This window comes from Notechis scutatus, chromosome 7 (genome assembly GCF_049901735.1).
Source record: "Notechis scutatus isolate UNSWTSFEM ecotype Mainland chromosome 7, rNotScu1.2, whole genome shotgun sequence".
Taxonomy (NCBI): domain Eukaryota; kingdom Metazoa; phylum Chordata; class Lepidosauria; order Squamata; family Elapidae; genus Notechis; species Notechis scutatus.
The window spans coordinates 2,175,001-2,185,000 of record NC_142015.1 but is presented as its reverse complement, the minus strand read 5'-3'; the positions used below and the strand labels follow the sequence as shown (position 1 = coordinate 2,185,000).

The window sequence follows — 10,000 nt, the reverse complement described above, 5'->3', positions numbered from 1 at the left end:
GTTGAATCTCTCCTTGATCAGTTTCCATCCATTATTCCTTGTCTGGCCTTCAAGTGCTTTGGAAAATAGCTTGATCCCTTCCTCCTCTCTGGGGCAGTCCCTCAAATATTGGAAGATGCTCTCCTGTCTCCTCTGGTCCTTCTCTTCCCTAGACTAGCCAGGCCCAGTTCCTGCATCCGTTCATCGTATGTTTTCGCCTCATCTGTCAAGCTAACCTTCCTTCAGGGTTTGTTGCTATGAAGGTGCCACTTTGGCTGATTCCAAAGACATGAGGACACTTTAGTTCAATGAGTGCAAATGCAGCTGGGACATATTACAGGAACTCTTGTCATTGTGGCTTGTAAACCACAGTTTATGGCACAATGTGTTGTACAAGACTAGCTAACTATTTATTGGGTTTATTTTTGTAAAAAATAGTCATCAACTACTTTGTGCAACGTGTAATATCACGGGCTGTTTTGTTTTATGATGTATTTTGTGATGATTGCATTTTACGATTATGATCATGATTTATCACTTGTATGTACCCAGAGAGCTTCTGCACCGGAAGACACATTCCTTGTGTGTCCAATCACACTTGGCCAATAAAGAATTCTGTTCTATTCTGAATGAATATACATTTGACAGTAAAACTGTGACGACCCAGGGCGTGGCACAAAGGCAACATAGTCAAATAAGCAATAAGAGTCCCTTCATTATCTCCAACTTTGCCTCCAAGGTCCAAGTTACCTTTGGTTGGAGAAAAACTCTCCCAGGAACAGTCTTTAAGTGGAGGAAATTCAGTCCAAAAACGAAGTACATACAAACGGTAACTAAAAATCAACACAAACTACGCTGCAATAATTAACTTCACAGGGCAGAAGAAGGAATTGCAGACTTGAAAGCCCAGTAAAACACACACAGTTGGGAAGACGCCAGGAACTCAGATAAGCCTCGACAATACCAGATAAATTCATGATTTGCTCCCAACACCTTGCTGTGTGCAGCTTCCCTTTTAAAACACTGTGTTCCCAGCTGCAGCTAATGAAGGGAATCAGGGCCCTTTCTTCCCCCATAAGCCACACAACTCACTTGCTCTCTTCTCCATTCCTCCCTGCGTGCCCTAGGATGAAGAGGGGGTGGGCCTGGGTCTTTCTCTGAATTCCCTCTGCCTTGCTCTACCGCTCCCCTGCTCTGCCCAGCCAGACTTTGCCCTTCCCCAGTTTCTTCCACAGCCAAAGGAGCCACACTCCCACTCCCTGTCAGCTGTTCAGCCTCCCCCTCCAAATCAGATTCCAACAGGGGCATGACAAAAACAATCAGCCATGTGTATCTAGAGGTAATCCTCAGCTTACAGTCACAACCGAACCCAGAATTTCCATGGCTAAGCAAAGACAGTTGTTAAGTGAGTTTGTCACATTTTAACAATCTCATTTGCCTCCGTCCTGAATCTCTACAGTTGTTCAGTTAGTAACAGGGTTGTTAAGTGAATCTGGCAGACAATAAAACAGCCCAATTGCTTGTTCAGAAGATGGTGAGCACACCACATCATCCTGAGTTGCAAGACGACAGGTAAAGTAGAAACCAAATCAGCTCAGATCAAAGTGATAATTATCACGAGTCAAGGATCGGGGCTCATCAAAGCGTTCACCAAGTGTGAAAGTTGCAAGTCCTTGAATTAAGATATCAACCTTGGTTTTACTTGTAGGGTTGACCCAAGGGAGAAAGGAGCCATTGAGCCAGTGCTGTCCGAAGACATGTCCGCAGTCATGTGGTCAGCATGACGTCACGGAGTGCTGTTACACTCCCACCGAAGTGGTACTTAAATTATCTACTTACATTTGCATGCTTTCGAACTACTAGGTTGGCAGGAGCCGGTGCTGAGGACGGGAACTCAACCCTGGCACGGAGGTCTCAAACCTGGGCTTCCAGCTTTCCAGCTGATGAGCCCAACATCTTAATCGCTGAGTCACCACGCCAAAGATGGCAATGGGTAGATGTTATAATTCGGTATCTAAGGAAGCTAACCGTCTAACGTCTTCCAGTCTGGTTGCAATGTGATTCATCCCAGGTGCCTTAAAATTTCCTGAGGTGTATATAGTTTATTCGCATTGCGGGCTCATCTTGGCCATTCCCCCTGAAAGAGCTTTGCCTTCATTCTGGCCTTGTTCTATCCCAGGGGTGTCAGACTCGAGGCTGGATCCGGCCTATGGGGTGCATAGATCTGCCGTCCTGGAAACAGTTTAAGGATCGGCCCGTGGTGCCTTTGCCAGTGAAAATGGAGCTTGGGAGGGCCATGTTTGGCCTTCCCGATCTCCTTTTTTGCTGGCTGAGGGTTACAGGAGGCTGTCCCAGCCGAAAACGGAGCTTGGGAGCCTGTTTTTGCTGGCTGAGGGTTGCAAGAGGCTGTCCCAGCCGAAAACAGAGCTTGGGAGCCCATTTTTGCTGGCTGAGGGTTGCAAGAGGCCGTCCCAGCCGAAAACGGAGCTTGGGAGCCCGTTTTTGCTGGCTGGGGGTTGCAAGAGGCCGTCACAGCTGAAAACGGAGCTTGGGAGCCCGTTTTCACTGGCAGAGCACTTAGACCACCACAGGCGGCCCCGACACAAGTGATGTTGAGCTGGCCCTGCCCCCCGGGCCCCCCTGAGGTCAAACACAACCCTGATGCAGCCCTCAATGAAATCGAGTTTGACACTCCTCTCCTCTCCTGATTCTATTCAAGGGGCTCCTTAGTTTTTCGGGACAACTGCATGCCTGGGAGAGGTTTTGTTGGATCTGTGTGACCTGTTGGATTGTGGTTATTAAAAATAGCCCGTCTCAATTGCCATTCTTCCACAGGAGGTCAGAAAAAAAATCAAGGTGAAAATGACACAAGGTAACGGTCACAACCAGGGGATCAAAAGCGGCAGACTCTTTTTTAAACCTTGCGATATGGATAAAAAGGAGCAGGATTTTCATCACATTTTGGGGAGCCCCTGTCTTGAGATGCCTCCAAGGCCGATTGGGGATTATTGCTATAACCGTAAACGGTTCCTCTTCCTTTGAAATTTCATTTCGTCGGAAATCTGCACCTGCTGCAATTGAAGTGAATGAAATGAGCTAATACATTTCCGACGGCCGATTCATTTACTGCAGATTTCGTTCAGAAGCCAAACATGGTAAAGAGAGGAAATGAAGAGTTTCCTCAGTACAAAAAAAACCGTTTCTCGGGAAAAAGAATGACTTCTTGACAATGGAAAACTCATTTCAAGTTTCAATGCACAACACGCAATACGCAAGGCTCTTGCATTTTTAATTTCTGTCTGAGTATTACTCTTATTTGAAAGTCAACAGGTTTTTTTTCTACATTTCTCAGTTAAATTTTCTATGTGGTTCAAAACAAACAAACAAACCCACCATCAATTCAGTAATTTCTAAATAGAAAAGTAAAAAGTTGGAGGTGTCACAAATTGGCAAACGCTACTAGGAATTACCAACACTTAATTATCTCATATTCTTCTACCTAAATTCAAAAAAACAAGAACAATGGTTGTTGTTTTTTGCAAACACTTCTATGCAAATGAAGAAACTATAAACTGTAATCGGCTACTTGATTTGCAATGCCCCTCGTCTGAACCAAAAAATGCAGCTGGCCAACTTCAAAACAAATCAGAATCATACATTAAGCCCTGTAGTGTCTTTTGCCTTAATCCAGGGGTGTCCAACCTTAGCAACTTTAAGACTTGTGGACTTGCTGGCTTCAGACTTCTGGGAGTTGGAGTCTACAAGTCTTAAATTCGCCAAAGTTGGACACCCCTGCCCTAATCCTTTTGCAGAAGATCAACACTGTTTTCCTAGAAATGATTAGATCATCTTGGGAACCTTATTAAAAAGACAGTGTAAAGATGAAGTATAACATTTTGATTTATTTATTCTTCTCTTTGCTTCTGGGCCTCCTATTCCCAAAGGCTTTTTGTAAGCATAAAAATATCTCTAGAAATATTTATAAGCATAAAAAAGACATAAAAACTAATAATCTCTCTTTCAAATCACAGAGTGTCTTCCTACTTTGCAAGATGGGCCTCTAAAGCATTGCTGGATTGCAGAAGGAATGGGATCAATCAAATTCCCACTGGGAAGGAGTTTCAAAATGTGGGTGCCACTATGAGGAACATCCACTTCCAAGAGCCCATCAGGTGACAATCCAACAGCAATGGAGATGGTTGATGCTTTCTACTTTGGTTGGATAGGCAGAAGAACACAGGAGAAGACAATCCCTTCGTTCAGTGTTTCTCAACCTTAAAAAGTTTGAGATGCGTGAACTTCAGCTTCCAGAATTCCCTAGCCTACATGCATGGACTTCAACTCCCAGAATTCTCTAGCCAGCATGCTAGGGATTTCTGAGAGTTGAAGTCTACACCTCTGAACGTTGCTGAAGTTGAGACACACTACTTTGGATAACCACACTGCAAAGGTTCGTGCCATGCTAAATCATGGTTTCTTTAGACCACAGTAAGCTAACTCAGCCACAATAGCTAAGTTCCCACAACACACTACATCTGGAAATAAACCACACCTTAGGTCTTCATCTCACAGGTGAACTCAGTCAAGGAGATCACGTTTCTTTGACTTTCCATTTGGTTTATTACCGTTAAAACTGATCACACCCCTGATCTCCATACTCACCACTTGTTCCAGCTTCTCCAGGTTGTCCTGATGTTTTTCCTCTGGGCAGAGACCTGGAGCTTCCTGGGATTCACTCTCAGCCATGGGAACGCTCTTCTTTTTCCGTTTGCCTTTAAGACTGGGTGCTGCGTGAAGACAAGAAGGCCATTGAGCCTCAAAAGACGTAGCACAAAAGGAATAACCACTTTGGGCCTCCAGCCCAGATCTGCAATCAATGATCAACCCCCTACTTGGGCCATTCTCTGATCCATTGGGAGGGAAAGGCCACCACTTGGAGAAGTGCTCTTCCTTGCCCCAGATTCCACTTGGAGGTCCCCTCTTGAACAAGACTAGATATCTCAAGTGAAGTGAAGGTCCTCTATTAGGATCCCAAAGAGCCAGTCTTCTCTGGAGTAGAGAGAGAGGGAGAGAGGGAGAGACAGAGACAACTGCAGCCAAAGGCTCAAGTCATTTGCTAGCTACGCAACCGAAGGCCTTTCTCACCCCTACACCCATTCACCCATTGTTATCTGAATTAGAAGGAGGAAGGATGAAACAATGACGTTTTCTTCCTCATCCAAACTTCTGCAAACTAGGACTTCCATGTGTGTGGGTGGGTGTCAACATCTGCAAGACGGCCAGCGCCATTTCGTGATCCAATCTTACCCTATGGGTGACCCTATTTGCAAAGTCATGGGATCGCAGAGTCCCTTCCCCTCTCCCACCCACTGATGTCCAGAGAGAGATGACCGTCTTTCTGCCCTCATCCCCAATCTCTGCCCAAACTCCTCTTGAAAACCTCCCGCGATGGAGCAGCCGCCGCTTCTGGTGGCAAGCCTTTCCACCTGCTTCATCGTTCCAGCCGTGCAATACTGCACGAATCCGCTTTGCGGCTCGCCCATTCTGGCATCCCGGTAGACCAGACCGGGAAATGTCACATGGCTCAGGTTGGGACTTTCCATCTAGACCTGCACACAAGATTCACAACGCAGCCCTGGCTGAAATATTGGCCAGCCTGGCTTCCGAATCACACTGCTCGTTATATTGGTGTCTCGTTTGGAGAGGCATCTGGCGCAGGCAGTGGCGGATCCTGGAAGGCGGACAAGCCTGTGCAGTTCCACTTTCGCTTTCTAAGCGGTTTCCTGAATGGTGAGAAATTCACCCCACATCCTTCCCTCCTAGACACGGCTCAACCGACGGCCTCTCCTCCACCTTCTTGGAGGCCCCACTGCCAGCGCATGAGGCTCTTCTCCAGAAATGCACTCACCCTAGACCACAGGCACCTAGAAGGAGCGGGAGGGAGATTTGGAATCAGGGTGCAAAGAAGGGGTGGTGGTCTGGGGGCAGGAGAAGCAGCGGTTGCTCTCTGTTCAGGCAACAAGATGCGTCCCAATTGGGGGCGTTGGTGAGGTATGGGCAACAAAGTCCATATGGCGGCCCTGATGGTCCAGTGAAAGCTCCATCTATTGTCTCTCTCTCTCTCTCTGTGTCTGTGTGTGTGTGTGCGCTGCTGATAAAGGTTTAAAAATTTTGAGCCGTTTCAAAGGGTAACTATTTGGATTTTTAATGGGAGAAGGGGGGGGAGAAAGAAAGAAAAAGAAAGAAAGAAAGAAAGAAAGAAAGAAAGAAAGAAAGAAAGAAAGAAAGAAAGAAAGAAAGAAAGAAAGAAAGAAAGAAAGAAAGAAAGAAAGAAAGAAAAGAAAAGAAAAGAGGTGGGGAGAGAGAGAAAGAGACAGAGAGAGAGAGAGGTGGGGAAGAAGGGAGAGAAAGAGAAAAAGAAGGAAGGAAGGAAAGAAGGAAGGAAGGAAGGAAGGAAGGAAGGAAGGAAGGAAGGAAGGAAGAAAGAAAGAAAGAAAGAAAGAAAGAAAGAAAGAAAGAAAGAAAGAAAGAAAGAAAGAAAGAAAGAAAGAAAGAAAGAGGGAGATTGTAAGCATTTAAGATATTTAAACAATCTTGGAAACTAAGATGTGTAGACATCTACTCCCAAAATACCACTGTCAACATGCTTTAAGGCGCATGGACTTCAGCTCCCAGAATTCCCCAGCCAGCCATGGGAGTTGAAATCCATACACCTTAAAGTTGCCAAGGTCGAGAAACCGGGTCCAGAAGACCAGGGCATCTCCTCCTGCTTGGCAGCTGTCCCACCTGAAAGTCCCCGTTGCCAACTGCCAAGTCCTTAAACCTGGTCCAACCTGACCACGTGCCAACGATCAAAGCTCAGTTTCGTCCTGTCCGTTACCTCCTCACCAAATTGCCTTTTAGCAAAACCAAATTGTCGCCCCTCATCAACTAAAGAACCTCACATCCTTAATGGATATTCAGGGTGAGGGAGGGAACCATCTGCGGAACATTATTATTTTTTATAAATGTATCATTTTTATAAATAACATCACGACGCGAGAGCCAAACAGCACATTGGCAGTTTTAGCATTACCGATGACCCCGTTACTTAACCGGGATCTGTTAAATAAATCAGGACAGATTGTCTCATCCACATGCTAAGTCACAAAATCACAGTGGCTGCATTACACACCAGCTATTAAGCCAAAATGAAAGAGATCGTGTCTGGACTTAGTGGGATCTCTCTCTCTCTCTCTCTCTCTCTCTCTCTCTCTCTCTCTCTCTCTCTCTCTCTCTCTCTCTCTCTCCTTTCTTTCTTTCTTTCTTTTTTCTTTCTTTTTCTTTCTTTCTTTCTCTCTCTCTCTCCCTCCCTCCCTCCCTCTTTCTTTCTGTATTTTATCCTTCCTTTATTGTTTGCCCTATTGGGGAGATGAGAGACATATAAATTTAATAAATGGTTGTGATAAATAACTGAAGGGATTAATGTCTCCAATACTCCTTCCTCCTGCTATTTTCTCCACAACAACAACCCTATGAGGTGGATTGAGCTAAGAGAGACGGATTGACCCAAACTCACCCAGCCAGCTTTCATGTCTAAGGCTGGACTAGAACTCATCATCTCCTGGTGATTGGCCCAAAGGCAGGACTTTGGACCAATCACCTGCTATTTTCTCCACAACAACAACCCTGTGAAGTGGATTGAGTTGGGAGAGACGGACTGGCCCAAAGTCACCCAGCCAGCATTCATGGGTGACTAAGGTGGTACTAGAACTCGCCGTCTCCTGGTGATTAGCCCAATGCCACCCAGCCAGCTTTAGTGGCTAAGGAGGGACTAGAAGTCACCGTCTCCTGGTTTCTAGTGCTTTAACCATGAAACCCAGTCACCCAGCTGGCTGGATGGATGGCTAGAGCAGGATGCGCATATGTTGATTAAAAAAGCTACGCGAGGAAGCAAATACATTTGCCAAGCATCCAAATTTCGATCACGTGGCTACTATGGCCATAAGTGTGCAACAAGTCATAAATATGCTTTTCAGTGCTGTTGTAACCAGGGGTAATATTCTATCGGTTCGGCCCAGTTCGGTTGAACCGGTAGTTCCGAGGATTATCTGTGAGTGAACCAGTTTGCTCCGACGATCGGCTGCTGGGCCCCGCCTGCCCACCCTGGCTCTATTCTGATGTTGATTTCCTGGTTTCCAAGCTCAGCTGCTTCACGCAGCACAGTGGATCGCCACAGTCAGCTGTTTAACACACAGGGAGAGTGCAGGATTGCAGGAGAAGGTCAGCGGCAAACCCTCTGTGCGCACCAAACCGGTCGTTACACTGGTTGAATCACACCCCTGGTTGTAACTTTTGAACTGCCACTAAATGAATCGGTTGTAAGTCCAGGGCTTCCAAATCAGCCCAACGAGCTGCTCCTTTGAAGAAAAAAAAAAGCGAGCAGGGTGAGAGGGAGGGGAGAAGGCCAGCTATTTAACTAACTGCTGCAGAAGGAATAAAGAGACCCTTTTATTTTGTAAACAAGTCTGAGTCACCCTGTGGCTACGAGAAAAATAAAACAACCTAATCCAGAGAAAAGAACGCAAGCGGAAGCCTACGAAACCGTTGCAAGCTTTTGAATTTCCAAGAACTTTTAATCACGCAAGTTGACTAGAAAAAGAAAACAAGACACACACACACAAAAAAAAAAACCACACACACGGGAAGGGAAATGAGATGACTCACCTTTTGATTGGAACAAGTGTTGCTCAACCGCATTAATTTTTAAGCTTGTGGGCTCCCAGAGTCCGTCCGTTTCCCCCGGCCAGGAAGGAGAATTCTGGGAGATGAAGTCCACAGAGAAACTGGAGTTGAGTCAGTAGCGGGATTCATATAATTTAACAACTGGTTCTCTGCCCTAATGGTTTCTTCCAACAACCAGTTCACCAAACTGCTCAGAAAATTAACAACCAATTCTCACAAACCGGTGCAAACCAGCTAAAATCCCACCACTGGGTTGAGAAGGAAAACGAGCGAGCTGTTAAGTCCCCACCACAGAGGTCTCTAAACTGGGGAACTTTTAAGACTTGTGGACTTCAGCTCCAGGCTGGTCAGGGGGCGTTCTAGGAGTTGAAATCTTCAAGTCTTTAAAAGGGTGTCAAATTTGGAGACGCCAAATTTGGATCCCATCAGTTCATGGACCACATCTGAAATTGCCCGTTTTTGCAAATATAAATTCCAGACATTCACACCTAAAGCCTCTTTCTATCTTTTACAACAGGGGTGCTCCAACCTTGGACACTTTAAGACTTGTAGCTGTCTGGGGAATTCTGGGAGTTAGAACATGGAATAAAACAAAGAATAACAAGAGTTGGAAGGGGCCTTGATGGTCATCTAGTCCAACTCCCTGCACAAGCAGGAGAGTCTGTAGTGGCTGTCCAGTTTCTTCTTGAAAACCTCAACTGAAGGGGCATCATCAACCTTGGAAAGGAAGGCAATCCACTGGTTGACCGTTCTCAATGTTAGGAAATTTCTCCTTAGTTTTAGGTTGCTTCCCTCCTTGATTAGTTTCCATCCTTTTTCCCAAAGGTGCTTTTTCCAAGAGGCCACTAAGACTTTCTGGTTTTTCTTTGAAGCTTCTTCAGCTCTGACTGGATGGTGGGGAATGGAAGGGTTTATATCCCTTGCAAACAGCTGGTCATTTGCATCCTTTTAGCGAGTCATTGAGGCCACTTGGGAGGTTTTATCTGTGTCCTCGGGATCACTCAAATGGTGCAAATGGGTGCGGAGCCTTCTTGGAACTGCTGAAAGGACTGTGTTGCAGACTGGACACAGATGATGTCGTATCCCTCCTCCCCTACTTCCATTCCCCCAACATCCAGTCAGAGCTGAAGAAGCTTCTGGGATGAGAAGCAAAACATCTTCAAAGAAAAACCAGAAAGTCCAGTTACCTCTTGAAAAAGCACCTTTGGGACAACCAGGACCTGGAGGACTGAAAAGCTCCATAGACATTGGTTCTTGTCTTGACTTCTGGTGCTTTGGTACATACTTTGCCTGCCTT

At 45.8% G+C, this 10,000-nt stretch overlaps 1 protein-coding gene across 2 annotated transcripts in view; it reads right to left on the bottom strand.

The window, feature by feature from the left end:
- The window catches only part of ARID5A (AT-rich interaction domain 5A), a 44,741-nt gene that overhangs the window by 16,064 nt on the left and 18,677 nt on the right, over positions 1–10,000 (bottom strand). For both annotated transcript variants that reach the window (XM_026688676.2, XM_087969885.1), the window contains exon 2: positions 4,642–4,766. In XM_026688676.2, the coding sequence (XP_026544461.2) occupies positions 4,642–4,766 (125 nt within the window). The remainder of the gene's footprint in view (positions 1–4,641; positions 4,767–10,000) is intronic.